The 16,530-nt window shown below is 37.7% G+C and overlaps 1 protein-coding gene across 1 annotated transcript in view; it reads left to right on the top strand.

Moving 5' to 3' along the window:
* LMBRD1 (LMBR1 domain containing 1) overlaps window positions 1-16,530 on the top strand; it is an 80,259-nt gene that overhangs the window by 38,707 nt on the left and 25,022 nt on the right. The window contains exons 8-9 of the mRNA XM_055810758.1: window positions 8,000-8,125; window positions 10,585-10,737. Of these exons, the coding sequence (XP_055666733.1) occupies window positions 8,000-8,125; window positions 10,585-10,737 (279 nt within the window). The remainder of the gene's footprint in view (window positions 1-7,999; window positions 8,126-10,584; window positions 10,738-16,530) is intronic.

The raw sequence follows: 16,530 nt of genomic DNA, 5'->3' as shown, positions 1-16,530 counted from the left end.
GCTATTTGAATTCAGGGCAGAATAACATATTACTCACAATGGTAGGCAGATTAATTTTTGAGTGATCTTGTGCATCTCATTTAGCATGTCCTTGAAGGATGATTATAACTGGTGCTGTAATTTTTCCAAACATCTAATAATTATTACCTGATTTCTTAAATTGTAAAGTGATGCTTTTTCCTCCATCATGAAAGAGGTGATGTTACAAAGCTCAATTTGTTTAATGACAGATTTAATGAACTTTTCACGCCTAAAGTTTGTCCAGAGTATGATTTACTTTTCTTACAGTTGACTTAAGAGCAAAGCAGCTAAAGCCTCTTTATCTGTCTAACCTTAAAAGCACTCCTTTATGACTGACTTTTAAAATAGACATCAGTTATTAAGAAATCCAGAAGTTAGTAGCATTCATTGCCATTACCACTTCATCACTTCAATGTCAGTTCTTAAATATTTAAAGGAAATGTGGTTATTTGATTATGTTCACTTCTCCATGAAGCAGTAAATACCCAACCCAGCAAACCAATTTGAGTGTTCTTTGTTTTAACAACCTGATTCCTACTGCACTCTTGGACACCTGTAGATACTAAACTGCTGGATCAATGATAGCTTTGTACTTTTGAGATTTTTAAAGCTGCAACTTCAAAGGAGATTAAGCTTTTCTTTGGTTGTTCTTCTAAACTTGATGGAGCAATGCAGATGATGGCAACTGGGCAAAACAGTTAAGCTCATTGTTAAACGTAGACAGTTAACTTTTTACGGACGATAACTCCAGCAAACACAGGTTTTGTGTGTAGTGGAACAACTGTAGTGTAGAGGCTGTCATACTTGTTTTCTGCATCTTAAAAGCCTTGACTCTGCTTTGTTGGTTGTTTTTAATTTTTGTTCACGTAAACACTGACAAATAAGTGAGACAATCTGTGAATCTGTATGGTGGAGAGAGAACATTAATATGAAAAGTCAAGGTGAATGTGTAGCAAGATACATGTTGGAGAAATGGATAAGCAAGTACTCAATGCATTGTTCATGTTGTACATAACAGATCATGCAAGAAATGCCATACAGAACATACCAGTTCAGTTTGGTCAGTCTTTTCAAGCTTTGAGATATAGGGTTTTTTTGTTTGTTTATAGCAATGATATTCAAACATGTTGTTATAGCTATGACAATTGAATACTAAAACTTCCCATAAAAGAACCAAGATTTTACTACTTGGTATATTGAATGATTTTCCAAACTGTATGGCATGAGCTTTTAAAAAAAAAAAAAACAACAAACCAAACAACACACAAAAAAACAACTGTCCATGAGATGGTCTACCATCTTCAGATGCTTTTAGGAGGCTTTCTGCTTTGCTCTTCACAATTTAGGGAGGATGTGTGAACCACTGTCACAGTTTACCATGCTTAATGGTGTTCTGGAAATAAGATTCTTTAATTCTAACTTTTATGTTTAGAATGGTAGTAGGTGTAGATAACCAGGTTTCTTTAATGTGAGAAAGCAGATGATTATTACTTGTAGAGTCAGATTACTTTTCAAGAAAACTGTGCAGTCTAGGTGCATGGAGGAGAAAGGTACAGTTTAAAGAAAGGTGGAGTCCTAGTTCTTCTTACACAAGCTCAGAAGTTTTGCGTGTGTTGAGATTACTGAATTGGACTAGCTTACTTGCTCAATCAGAAGCAATGCTAACAAGAGTACATTGTATACATATGAAATGTATACAATTCATATGTATACATATGAACAAAAAATATTCAGTACAGGCAACTGAACTATATAAATTGCTAAAGGGATAGAAGGTATCATAACATGACTTCCCTCATGCTTAGTCTAAATCAAATAAAAAGCTATTTAGGCTATGGATACAAAAAGTCTCTTCTATATATCAATGTGGGACAATGAGATTGAAAAAGACTTGAATTGTATTTCTTTAAAGCACTACGTATCATGGAGTTTAGCTGTTTTTAACTTGAATAGATGTATTTTTGATCGCCGTCTAATTCGTAGAATTGAAAATTTTGTCTTTTCATGGTCACACTTTCAGATGAAATCTTTAAGCAAGCTTCTGTAAGAAAATAGGAATGTCAATATTTAAAGCTGTGGGCATTTCTAACGGCTTTTATACAGCGATACAGCAAGGCCTCTCATTCGTTTGTTTCACGTGACGTCGCTAGAGGGCAGTGCTACGCAAGAAATGTTTGTCAGTATTAACTTTTACGCTTTCTGCACAAGATGTATATATACACCTTCTTAAGACACCTCAGTGACAACACTTAAAAGCCACATGCTTGATATATGGACCTCTAAAAATAAATGGAATGGGGAGTCTTCCTGCTAAGCTACGCAAGTACTTTCTGCTAATTTCTTGAAATCACAGGTTTAATTTTTAAATGTCTTTAACCAGAAAAGGTTGCTAAACTACTTTCAGTTATGGTGCTGGTTGTGTACCAAACTGATCAGAAAACTTACATGTTCTGTTTGATCTCTGACAAGGAGAGATTATCCTTTTTGGCCACAAGTTAGACTGTCTTATTAGCACAACATAGCAGATGTAGAAAGTGAAACATAATTAACTTCTAGTTAAACTACATGCCAGCTGGCTTCAGGTTTTTTGTAGTAGGTGTTGAAAGTTAACTTTAACTCCTTTGTAAAGGCATTTGCTATATTAAGTTCAATGTGGGTTTTTTCTGTATTCCTCATGACTGATCTGTGTGCTTATGGCTGATGTGGTTGATAATTAGCTGTTCCCACTGTAATAATACACTCTTTTCAGTGGAACTCTTTGGTAGCTTGTACAACTTAAAAATGTTAAACTACCAGTTATGGTTCTCGGTGGAAAACCTTTCTGGATCATTTTAATACTGAAGGGTTTGTCCCTGATATAGATACTTGCTGCAACTTCTGTGAAATGTGATTTTACAACTTGTCTCAAGGTCACTTGTTTTCTAACCTCTGCTTATGAGTGACTATTAACATACTCGGCCATTAATAAGAAAGACTATTGCCTTTACTAGCCATGGGCTAGGAATTCAGACAGTCTGAAATGTTGTAAGCTGCTGAGTCTGCAAGAGACCAAAGGATCAGAACAGCAACTCTTTCTTCTAAATCTTAGCTTTGGAATGACAGGAGAATAGCTGGATCTGCTGCGGATAGGATGGGAAGGAAAAAGACACAAGAGAAATGAAGTAAACTGGAAGCAATGCTCGTGTGGTCCCTCTTGAAGTACTTCAGTGCTCTGTCTGTAGTACAGGGTATATTTGGGCTCAGTGGCATGCTGAGAGAATGGCTGGGGTGTATGCTTCTCACTGTTCTTCAATGCCTACTGATACTGCATGACCAGTATTAAACTAAGTGTTGCTTTCATGTGAGTTACAGGCTTCTGCTTTACTGATGACAGATTTCCTTGCAAATTCCTGTCTCAGGCCAAGCTACCACTTCTGTGAATAGCAAATAAGGAAGAAGTCTTAAGAAGTTTTAGACTGTTCTTTTTATAGGCTAGGTAAGCTGGGGTTTCTGTTGCTTTAAGTTGTTCTAGGTGTTTTCCTCTTCTCCTTTAGACTAGAAGGCCACCTAATTCAAGAAATATATGAAGTATAAATACGAACTTCATCCACCCAGGGATTATCTGTATTGCCTCTGGGCAGACTCTCAAATTGGAATGATGCACCTGCTCAGGGATGATACCTCTTAATTTGTATTTACTAGGCAGTGAGCTCTTGGGGTTTGGCTTTCTAGCACTTGAGCTAACTGCTAGGGGGTGATTTCTTATATGGATCACCTGTGAGAATTCTAGATAGGGGAATCTTCACTAAAATAAGTTGTTCTAACTATAAATATAGATTAATTTTTTGTACTGTAAAACAGTTTCAATGAAACTGATCAGTAACAGCAGAGACAGCAGCTGGAGACTTTAAAGCCCTAACCTTGCAGTGTATATTATCAGATACTAGCCTGCACAGTTAGTGTTTAGTACTATGTTAACTTAATTTTGAAGAACCTATATGGAAGAAAACCCCGATGTATGCCCTAATTGCCTATTACACTTGGATAACTGTTTTTACTCCTCAGTGCAGTGCCTCTTATCTGTCTTAATGCTTCTATGCAAAGACTGTCTAAAAACAAGCCCTGGAAACTTGTTTCAGTGGGGTAAACATGTCAAGATTTAATTGTTTTTTTCAAAGCTAATGTATATACATTAACTTGTCTTAATTACTTTAAAGGCTTTTCTGATCTGGTTTTATTCATATTCCAAATTTTGAACCAACAGTTGGTTTCAGGGGTGAGCTTTCTCTTGGTTTTACTGAACAGCTTTGGTTTTCTTGTACTATCTTTGATACATTGCTTTTCTGAGCTGCAGATGCCCAAAATAATAGCCCATTGAGTAACTTAACACTTGCACTAACCCAGGGGTTTGAAACTTTGTTCAGGACAGCCTGGAAGTTGTACATCAGCCTGAACGGACATGTAGCTCTGAAACTGAACTAATAAAGCTTCTGTTCAGACCTGTGGCACATCACATGACTCATCTTTCTGCCCCTCATTCTGTACATTGATGTCTTGAAGGACCAGTGTGGCTTTTTCCCCCGCTGATGATGGGGAGCTTGCTTGGATAATCATCTGACTATTATCATTTTTTTGTATTCAAGGAAAGAACTTGAACTGCCTTCATCATTAGAGCGAGCTTGATGCTCAAATATGTAATTCACATCAGTGAAAACAGCAAAACAATGCATCACTTAAAGAGTTGCAGTTTGCTTTGTAGAAATTTAGATTTAGAAGATTTAAACTCTGAGTTTTATGCCTTAACTATTTCTGTTGAGTAAATACTTGGTATCTGTTAGTTGATGGTAGCTATTTGAAGAACAGGTGGAAGCCTCTGCTTAATAATGAAATCAAATTGCTTCTAAGCTTAGGTTTATAAAATTGTGTAGAGCTGTTGTTCTAGCAATGTTTCATTATGTGTTTCTACATACTGAATTGGTTTTTGGCTCTGGCAAGAAACGCTTTTGGTTCCACAGAGGGACCTTGAATAGATTGGAGCATGTGTTCCAGTTACGAAATTGGATGGTGTTTGTACTTTCACCTAAATTCCAGAGTTATGCTTCAAGTAGTCAGACCTGAATGAGCTCGTTGGGGTCAATACGGGCTCAATACTTCTCGGTCTTCATAAATGATCTGGGTGATGGAGTTGAGTATGTAGTCATATAGTTTGAGAATGGTATCAAACTGGGAGAAGTAGATACAACAGAATGAAGAACCACTGTAGAGACATTGACAAGTGGAAAGTTTAGGCCAATAAGAATGGCATCAGGTTTAGCAGATGTTAAGGCCTTCTTTTGGAGTGGACTAATTCCAAGCAACAGTTTGTTCTGGAGTCTGTCTGGGAGATGGCTCTGAAAAGGACATGGAAGTCATAGTGGACAGCAAGCCGAGCGTGAGCCAGCAATGTGCCCTGCAGGAGAACGGCAGAGTCCTGGGTGTACATCAGCAAGAGCATAGCTAGTAGATCAAGGGACACAATTTCATTGTACTTGGCACTTCCAAAGCAGCACCTGGGAATGCTGTGTCTGGTTTTGGTCCCCCAGTTTGTTTGGGAAACTGTACAGGCTCCAGTGGAGGCTTGTGAAAGTGAATAGAGAATTGGAGAACACAACCCATAAAGAAAAGGTTGAAGTAATTCTTTCTTCAGCCTAGAGAAGAGGATGACTGGAGGAGACTGTTTCTTAGCTCCTGTAGATAGCAGAATAGCTTAGTGCTCTCAAAGGAGATAGTCTAAAGGGAGAACTGAGCCATGTCTGTGGACGGAGTTGTAAAGTCCAGCCTAAGGTAAATTCTTTTTTCTTACCTAAAATAGTTAATCTTGTAGTAGAGACCCTTCTGTGGTTGTATAGATGTGTTCAAACCAGAATTTCTAGAATGTCTTAGTGAAAGCATGGAATTTCATTGCCATCGCTAGTCTGTGATAAGAGATGTCTCTCTTACAGTGTTTTTTTTTTTTTTTGCTTTAAAAGCTATTTAACATTGGGACTGAAATTGCCAGTTACCTTTTGTAGCTAAAAAAAAAAAAAAAAAGTTTAACTTAATTTGGAACAGTCTGTAAGCAGTGCTGCTGCTAAGTTCTTTTAGCTGTATTTTTGGGTGACAAATGGGGTTATGTTAGTTGGGAAGCCTTGAAATGCTGAGCAGATAGCTAATAGCCTACCTTGTTATCTGGGATTTGATGGTAAAACCAAATCTAATGCTTTATAGCTACGCAAAAAAGCCATGTAGTGCAAGTTTTCAAAGATCTAGCTGAATGTCTTGACTAATATATACTTCAAGAAATAGTTAAGAAAATACTGTTCTCCTACCCTTACTTAAATGCTTTGAAGTGACTTAACAGGTACCACTGTTTCCTTGAGTTTGAAGCCTGTTGACACACGTGCTGTCTGCTTGTGGAACTTAACTGATGCCATTCCAACAATTTACTGGTAATTGTTACTCTGAACACAAGAAGCCCAATTCCACAGTAAGCGAACAAGGCTATCAGACTGCTAAACTTCTGTTTCATGCTTTCATAGCCTAATACTTGGGGGAATGTTTCTTTAAATCATGGAATACTGTTGCTTGCAGACTGAAACTGAAGTTTGTGGGCTTAGTGTCCGATATAAATTTAAATAAATAACCATTTTAATATAGTTAATGTGGCTTTGGGCTACAGTAATAGTACATAAGACCCCTTTGTTAAAGGAACTTAGATAGGGGTATTGGTGGCAGAGTATGTGGCATTGTGAAAAATACACGAAAAAAAATGGACAGTGTCTTGCTTTGAGTACAATGCATGAGACATTTTAAGTAGGTTCTTAAGGAGGTCAAGCAAAGTCTGGTGTACAGAAAGCTCATGTGATCTGATAGCATGTATGGTGACACTTGTAATACACTAGCATTTGTGTTAAATATATTCTCAGGATGAAATGTAAAGCTGTACTCGAAGGAGCAAGTGGTATTTCTGTGGAAAATCTAGAAAACTGCTCATTTCTGAAGTTAGGAAATATTCAGATATCAAGCATTCTAGTAAAAATGTATGTGTTAATTGTGATTAAGAGAATGAAAAGTAGAACCTTCCTGCTGAGCTCTGCACAAAGAATAACCTGTCACCAAAAACCTCCCACCTACAGTGAAAAAAATAAAAAGCCAGTAGCTAAAGTCTCTAAACTGCTTGGAGGAACTTCTGACCTGGGCCTAGATCTGTAACACTCAGGACAGCTTGGAGGAGATAGTGGCGTTTTCTTTACCTTGCCTCTGGTATCCATTGGTGGTTATGTTGGTGGAAAGCTTACAGACTCAATGGAATAAATCTACGCATAATGTTGATACAGAAGCTGGCAAAAACTTTGAATGGTGTAGGATTTATAACTAGGAGTAAATGCTAACAAAATTATGAATGTGAATGGCTATCTAAGCAGTCTTGCAATGTGACTGAGTTTAGGTGTTCAACTAACTTCTTTGTCTTCCTACTGAATAATTTTTTTCAGTGAAACAAGTACTTTCTATGTAATTTCATTTTAAAAACATACGTTGAAAACTACTGGCTACAAAGAAATTGTGTATGCTTTGGTTCTAAAACTATTGAAGTTCAGTATCTAGAAATTCCTGTATTACACAATGTTTTGATTATGATCTAAAGTAGGAAAGTTAAGGTTTTTGAAAAAAAAAAAATGGTTTGACAAAAAAAACCCAACCAGGGCTAGCTTGATGACTCTGCAGTGGGCTATGCTTGTATGGTGTCTTCAAACATGCTACTGTCTTAGTGATTGAGAGACACTGAAGTACTGTTGGAACAATGTGGCGTGCTGGAATCTGCATAGCATACTTGTTTTGCTCAAAAAAAAAGAAAAAAATTGATTGCCTTAGAATGTGGGGGCGCGGAGGATAAGAGCAGTGATCCCTTAGAGACAATATATTTTAATCAGATTAAAACATGTGACATAAAATTTGACAACTTGTTTCCTTTTTATCTTAGGCTTATGGTATGTCAGCTTTGCCTCTAAATTTGATTAAGGGAACTACCACTGCAGCTTATGAACGTTTGGAGAACACTGAAGATATCGAAGAAGTGGAGCAGCATTTATTAAGGATTAAATCAAAGGTGCGGTTGGTCCTCACTGTTCTCGCTTAATGAATTCTTTTCTTGCCTCCTTACTAGTTGATGGTCATACTGTAGAGAGCTTTTATTAGAGAAAAAATAGCAAGTCAGAAGTGATTTGTTTGAAAACAAATGTGGTCACTTGTGTAGTAGCAATGAGGGTTTTTTCAGTCCTGCAGCAGTACTTATTTCTGTCTTGATAATAATGGTGCTGCCAAGCAAAATGCAAACTTCTCTGGTCCTGCTTGGATATATGGAAGAGATACTTTGTAGAAGTTTAGAATATTAACCTCATTTAGTCTGCCATCAGATGGGGCATCCAATTTGTTCATACTTAATGTAGCTATCAACACTGGATACTTACCACATGGAGCTGTCATGAGTTAAATTAATCAAACGATTAATCATCTTTATGAATGAGTAACAGCCCCTGATATTCTTGCTTCCCAGTTCATGTACCTTGCTGTTATAAATCATTTCTTTATGAAAAGCATACATATGGAAATATCTGTTCAGAATATAAACATCACTAGGATCTCAACACCGTTTATAAATGCATAATGGTCTGGTAGCTCACTGAAATGCTGTGCCTAATGTAAGCAGGACACTTAACAACTTTAGAGCCCAAGCCAAAGGAGAGTAAGACTACTTCTTTATGGATAAGATACTAGGAATAATCTCCCACCCTTTTCCAGCCCATTTCATATAATGGTTTGACCAGTGTTTTCAGAGCCCTGAGCTGGTGGAAGGGACATGAAGATGCATCACTTGAATCGTGGCAGTCCATCTATGCTGTTGTGTGCTCTGTGATAGCAGACCTCAGCAGTGTTGAAACTGTTCCATCAGTCTTCCCTTGATACTTGGCTGCCTCTACATAGTGTGGTACCTTCAGTGTTCTGGGAATCCTGTTCCATAATGAAACCTAAAAAGTAGTCTCCCTGGTTTAAATTGCAAAGTTTTGGTTTTGCACAGAGTAGTACTACAATAAAGGCATCTATATTACTAAGATCAGTATGAGAAAAATGAGAAACCCCTGAAAAGTGGAGCATTATGTATTAGAAAAGATTATGTTGGTTTATGAGAGCTTCCAGTCAACTGGTCACCTTGTTTGACCTAGCTAACAAATGGGATCAAGAAGTGGAAAGTTTAAATTATATCTGTATTTTAATGTGACCATTAGCATAAACTATTTTTTCTTGGGTTACGGATTATGGCCAGGATTTGGCCTCAGTCTGTAATTGAAATCTTAGGTCTTCAGTTGCATTTGCATGGTCATGAAGAAAGTGAGTGTTACTGAGGATAATGTATAGTGAAAACTACAAGTATGAAGGTATGGTGCTGACATACTGAATCTTTTTATTAGATTATATGGTTTCCTGCCATTAATACACCTGGTAGCTTATTTCATTAGTTTTAAACAATCAAAGCTTGGACTTGCAGCTTGGGAGCTTGGACTGTTCTGTGAAGGTTTTTTCAAGTCACTGGAGGGCTGTACAGGGTGTGGAAAACGTGTTCCTGTTCAATTGGAGATCAAAATATACTTTTTAAGTGTCACATGTGCCTAGAATGTAGTCGAGTCTTGTAGATACATTTCTCAAAAAGGTTACAATAGACTTGCTTTAACTTCATTAGCTATAAACTGTTTCACTATTGGTAGGAAGGAGGGAAAATTGAATAGGGATTTTGAAAATTTAAAAATACTTAGTAGGACATGCGCTAAACTGTAAGAATCTCTTTTTATCTAAGGATCAATTTCTTATTCAGCAGCATTGATGATAGAAACAATTTTGGTTCTGTTGCTAATTAGTGTGTAACTGAGATCTAAGGATGTGCTACTCAATTTAAGAAGGCACCATTGTATTCTGTTGTAGTATTTAGAATCTCAGAAAGAAAGTGCATGCTTAAACACAATCATCAAACAATAACCTGCTACACTTAACTAACTCTTGGTAGTGGTGCCTCCTGTTTGAATTCCTGTAAAGTTAATTTTTGGAAGAGCAAGTAATCTTGCTCTTGCAAGTACAAGAAGCATAGCTGAGTATCTGTAGTGGAATGCTGGAAAGAAAGTACAGATGACAAGCTTAATATATCAGCTTAATTATGGAATTTGATTGGAAGGAACCTCAAAGTAATCAGGTTCACTGCTCTACACAAAGCAAGGACCCCTTTCAGGTTAGATCAGGTTATTCAATCACATCTGGGCATTTTAAGTGTTTCTAGCCATGGAAACTGTCCACCCTGTTAAAATTTAACATCCTCGTTGTGAAAAGTGTTTTCTGTCACCTAATAGGAATCTGTCTTGTTGCAGCTTTTGACACCTTTGCACTTCATCCCCTTGCTATGCATAGGAGCAGTGTGAATGTACATGCTACAAAGTCTTTAGAGTTGTTGCAACTCATTAAACTAGATGTCAAGTCTATTTTCTTGATTCAGTATCTCTTGCACTGTTTTTTGGTAACCAGTGCAGAGATGGTCGTCCTCTGTCATCAAGGGATAGACGCACTTTACAACAACTAGAAGAGAGGCTAAGGATACTTCGAAGAAGAGAGAGGCATCTGGAGTCTGTTGAGAAAAGCTGGTGGACGAAATTCTCTGAAGCTATCAGACCTCTAAAGGTAAAACTTTCTCACTTTCTGAGACAAATTGAAATAACTTCTTGCTTTCTTCTTCCCATATAAATCATAGGTCAAGTTTTATCAACTACCATTCTGAATAGCAACTGTTTATTTTAATTATTATACTGTACAATGACAGCCCTATAGCAAGCTCTGTTTGAGCTCTTGGAAAACCTTTTACTTTGCCTAAACTATGGTTAAGATTGAAAAGAAGCAAGTCCTAGCTGATCTGCTATAGTGCCACTGCCATAGAAAATCTGAATATATTATCTTTTCTCAGGTATGTGAAAATGGGAAGGAGAAAAGGAAGAATTCCATAACTGTTGGGTAGATTAGTTAATGTAAGTCATGTGTGGCTGGCAGAAGTGAGATACTTTGAGGGTGTAAGTATTCGGAATGAGCATCTTGCCAGGTAATTACTTGATCAATAGTAAGCTAGCTGCATTCAACTTACATCTTGATACTTAACCAGTACAAAGGAGACTGTTACTGGGGCAAAGCTTTGATCTCGGTCTCTTTTTGATCTTAGGACTTTGATTTTTTTTTTTTTATTTTATTTTTTTTTTTTTTTTAGATACCTGGTTTTAAAAGCGCCAGTACTTCTATGGAACAGTATTGCCATATTAGGTATCTTTTTGCTAACTAGATGCAAGAAGAAATTTTAGCATTATTTTAAACTGTAGGCTGCATTTTGAGGAGCAAAAGGTGGGAGAAGGAGGGTGGGACTATATTTCCTCTAATGTCATTGCTACTGTTAATGCTAAGTGCCAATGGAAATAGGCTGAAATTGCAGTTGAGCAAAAGCTTTCGGTGTGAAATTCTTAGTGGAGTTACTTCTCTATTATACGTTAGAAATCTAGACTTAGCCCTTTCATTTAAAGGACAAGTATTCCTACCTGTTCCCTTTAACTATTTGGATGCTTCCTTTCATTCAAAATAGATTGTGTAGTTTCTTTGATTTTCACCATAGGCTGTGGCTTATCTCTAGGCTTATTTCTATAGGCTGTGGCTTCCTTCAGAAAATATCCAGTTGTTCTGGTATGGAGGTCCTCCATGGGCTGAGTGTGATTATCTGTTCCAGCATGGCCCTCTTTACCAGGCTGGGCGGGATGTCTGCTCCATTGCCTGGAGTAATACCTCCTCTGTTTCTGAGCTTGGTGTCTGCAGGGTTGTTTCACGCTTCCTCTTGTTCCTCTCTACTGTCTGGTATTTTCCCCTTTCTTAAGTATGTTTTCCCAGAGGGGCCACAAGCTTGGCTGCTGGGCTCAGCTTTGGCCAGCAGCGGGTCAGTTGAAGCTAACTACAAATGGCTGGGTCCAGCACAGGGCAGCCTCTGGTCTCTCATCAGAGAGGACATCCCTTCAGCCCTCTCTGCTATCAAAACCTTTCCATGTAAACCCAATACAAATAGTGTTTCCTGTGAGGAATCCAGCATTGCTTCTTGGTCTGTACTTGCACACTGTTCAGTAGTGTGCCAGCAGTTTTCTTTACTCTGTTAATGGACACCAGCCCTGAGAGGGTGACTGCTCCTTTAAGTTTTTGTGTTGCTTCAGTGTTGGTTCAAAGTCATGGAATAGCTGTCCTAAGCAGGTTCAGTTTCTTCTTCTGTTGGTACATGAGTACCACTGTAGGAATCAATTGGGCAGGTTGAGCATTCTAGTATTTTGGAGGGTTTCAGAAGTAAATTTTGAGGCTTTTCAAAGAAGTACCACTTAAGTTTGTGGATTATGTGGTCATGCCTGCTCAGAATAAATTAAATCCTAAACTCCATGATTATCTTAGTAATACTTTGGATTTATCCATAAATGAAACAACTTAACTTAGTTGACTGAGATCTGGGAGCAGGGACAGGAGGCAAAGTGCTCTCTAACTCAAACAAGGATGATGCAGGGGTCAGGGGAACGCTTAAGAAGTTGGAGGGAGCTACCAGGGAAAACTATGTAAGCATAATATGAGTAATGTCAGAAAAGACTTTGCAGCTTGTGACTTGATTAGGTGCAGTAGCAGTGGGGGAAAATATGCTGGTCAACTGGATATTTCTAAATTGTTTGGCGTGACTTATTAAACTGAAATGCAATTCAACTTTCACTATGACCTAGAAGTATCATGCTTCTACTTTTCCTATTGAGAAATGCCTATATCAGTGTTTTTGTCTTGTTTTTTGCTTAGCCATGTTTTTTAATCCCATATGTTCAAATGTGAAACAAAACTTTTAAGTTAAACCAGTTCTTACTGTCTCCTGCTTTAGCTGCTTCCTTACTTGCCCATATAGAGGCTTTTTATGAAGATGCTAAAAGAACTCGTTTCAAGCAATAGTGTAAGTTGTATTAGTACTCATTATTTCAGTTCATTGGCTTTGTAATATCTTCAGTCTTGCATAAAAGCATGGTTCACTTTTTTTTGGCATTTACTTGTATGCATACTAGCTTGTACAATAGACTGTAGATTAGAAGACCCAAGCAGACACTGAAAGGTGATCAAAGTGATGTAAGTGCAAAGTAGCAGCTCTGAAACCTGTTTTGTAGGAAATGATTGAGTACAGGTGGGTATAGGGTTTGTGTTTTGTAGTTGAGGGAGGAGTCCAAACTGATTGTAGTTGGAGGAGGTACCATAATCTGAGGTATGGTTGCATTGAGGTCCTGCGTTCAAAATGATTAGGGAGTAGGAAATAAGGTTGTCTTGCATTGAAAGTTACACTACTGTTGATATTGATCAAGGGTTGCTTTCTTTTTTGTGTAATGACCTCTGTGTTTGGCTGAAACCCAGGCTTTTTGTGTGTTCTTGTTCTAGCACTAAAAGCTTTTCAGTATTAGTTGATAAATAATCCTGCTATGAGAACAAGAGGTTTTGATTAAGCACTGTTCTTTGGTCTGAAGTTGATCATGTGCTCATGTTCTCAGGGGCTTGGATTCTTTCTTGTTTACACTGTGACATAAAGCAAAATTATTTTGTAAACTTTCACGGCACAGTGTGTCTAGAATCTTTAAAGATATTCTAGTTGGTTTAAAGCTAGTAAACAGCAGTACAGTAGTGTCCCAGTAAGGCTTGTGGATGGCAGATTGGTCCTTTGCTATAAGTGATAAGTAGAAGGCAACAGTGAGTGTATAGCTGTGCAATGTTTTTCTAGCCTATGCTACAAAGGCTTTATGCAGGGCAGGGAAGGAAAGGAAGTACTTGCTCTTTCCCTTACCCGTATACCGAATGATACCCAGCTGGAGGCATGCTTTTAAGTTAGGTTGATACTACTTCATAAGGCTCAGCCAGACTGTAAATTGTAAGCTCAACTACTAGTTCATTAGTATTCTCTTAATCATTGGCTGAGTGCTGGGTAATATGCTGGAAATGAGGTGTAGATCGCTCTGTAATCGGTTGGGGTAGAAGGAAACTTTAGGTAAGAACATAAAGATCTCTTCTGTGAAAGGTCTAAGTCAACTGATGCTTTGAAGTTGTGTAAGTGTAGGTTGATGTTAATGGCAAACCATATGTGGTTCAGTAGTCTTAATAGCACTGTGGAAATACAGGATGAACTAAGGTAGAATGGACACCTTTGGTTTCAGTCTTTTCAATCTTGTATTTAATGGGACTGGAGTTGAGGTTGAAATGAGAGGAGGAGTGCTGCTTCAACCATGTATCTACTTCTAAATGTTATGCATCACTTCAGAAGACAGGCATATTCCAGAGGAGATGTGGATGCCTGTCTAACGGTCACAGCTGGCAGAAGATAATGAAGTAACACAAGCTTCAGACTCCTGGTCGTGATAAACATACATTTCCTGTATGGCTAATACCTAGTGGGAGTCTTAGTACACTTAAATATGTGCAGGTTAATACTTACCTTGCTATTAGTCTCTAAATCTATACCTAATAATAGAGCCTACATAATTTGAGTAGTTTTATAAGCGATATTTTAATATCATGTTTGAGTCTGCAGATGGAAGCTTATCCTGTAATGAACGATAATCGCATCTAACTGAATATCTGTAATGAGCAGCACTAATAAAGTTCTTAACTCTTTCAAGATGGCTATGTGCCAAATTTTAAGGTTAATGAAACAATTTAAACTATGAAACTCCCTCATTCATATGGAAGACCACACATTGTATTTCTGCATATAGAATTTGGAAATAAGTCTGCCTAGGTTGTCTCAGGTCTAGCAATCTGAAAACATTGTTTTGGGAAGTTCAGCATGCTTATCTGAGCATATTCTGTGACTAGGGTTTCTAGGAAAATACAGTGATCCTGTTGGAGCTGTAACTGAATGGGTTTGCACTTTTGTGCACAATCTCCTAACTCCCTTAAAGACTTTGAAGGAGAAAACCTGCCGAAAAGTGGAGAATGATTTCTTGAACTAGCTTGTAGGGCAGGAGAAACAGTAGAGGGTATTCATTCTCTAAGCTGTCCTCCTCAATAAGAAGTCTCTGGCTTGAGTGCTGTATTTGGTAGGCATAATAAAAACACTTTCCTGTCTAGTAATTAACATCTTGAGGAACAGCCTTACTTCTCTGAATCTACTTGATTCATGGAAGAACTCAAAGAAATGAAGCTACCTTTGAAAAAAGGTGGCTTCTTCTAAAGATAAAAATCAGAATGAAATGGGGAAAACAGAACGTAGAGGTATAAGAATACTATTTCCAGTTCTCTAAACTTACTGCTAAGTTGCCAGAGTTCTTGCTGTTAAAAGTAAACTCAAACTTTTCATACTCGGACTATTTAGTCTCTGAATGTAGTCAAGCTTTTTAAGCTGCTTGTTTATTTCAATCTAGCTCTTAAATCCTAAAAAACCTGAATGCAGAAACCCAGCTTAACTACTGATGTGGTTGGTCTACAAAATCTTCATTTACTTCTAGTGAACTTAGTTGTTTCATATACCACTTGGCTTAGCTAAGAAGTTCTGTTCTTATTGTATGTCAGGCAGTTCTGTATTAGTGTGCAGAAGCTTACAAAAAAGCCTGATATTGTTGACTTTAAATCAGATACTGGTGCTGTTTTTTATAGTGTCCTAAACACATTTTTACTTATTTATGTTTATGACTTGCTAGCTAAATAGCCACAGCTGTTACAGGTTTTTTTTGGTTTCAAATTCTTGAATAGAGTATGCACTCCAAAGGAGGACTCTGGGGCAAATGACTCGCCTAGTACAACTAAAGGGGTATGGAAACTCTTCTTGAACCTTTTCCAGGAGAGGCGGCCTTAGTCTGGCAGTTGTGATGTGGTTATTTCATCTTGTTTTAATCACGTGTGGGTAGATACTGTTTTTGAATAATCGTGTTTTCTTGAAACTCAAGTATTTTTCCTGCTGCATCAGTATTTATAACCATTTCCTAGTTCATTCACAAATCTTCACATCACTTCAAAGTTAAATTTCTAAGTGACTTAAACCTTTGAGTCAAAATACTTTGTAAAGTTGATGGTTTCTGTAACCTTGAAAACTGCTTTGAAATACTCAGTACTGATGAGTAACTAAGCGGACTTGCAGGCAGAAGCAAGAAGAAAGTAGACCTGGTATTTGGGCTTGATTACTTGAGTTTTACATTAGTCCCCAAAGTAGCTTGGTTATTGTTTGAGTAGCAGTGCTACAGAAGGGAGCTCTCACTTGGGAAAGGTGAGATGTTCCTTGTAACCTGTGCACAGTTTGCCTCCTATTGGAAGATGAGCACAGATATGGTGGCCGATGGAAACTCTAATTTCCCTTAAAGTAAACCCAAATGCACGCATATATTTAGTTTTCCATATAATATAACAAGTACAGGTTATGCATTTTTAAATGCTGTGTTCATTAATATAACAACTCAT

The sequence above is a fragment of the Falco peregrinus genome, chromosome 7, assembly GCF_023634155.1.
Source record: "Falco peregrinus isolate bFalPer1 chromosome 7, bFalPer1.pri, whole genome shotgun sequence".
Taxonomy (NCBI): Eukaryota; Metazoa; Chordata; class Aves; order Falconiformes; family Falconidae; genus Falco; species Falco peregrinus.
The sequence above is the reverse complement of the archived record's forward strand: the minus strand, read 5'-3'. Positions and strand labels throughout refer to the sequence as shown.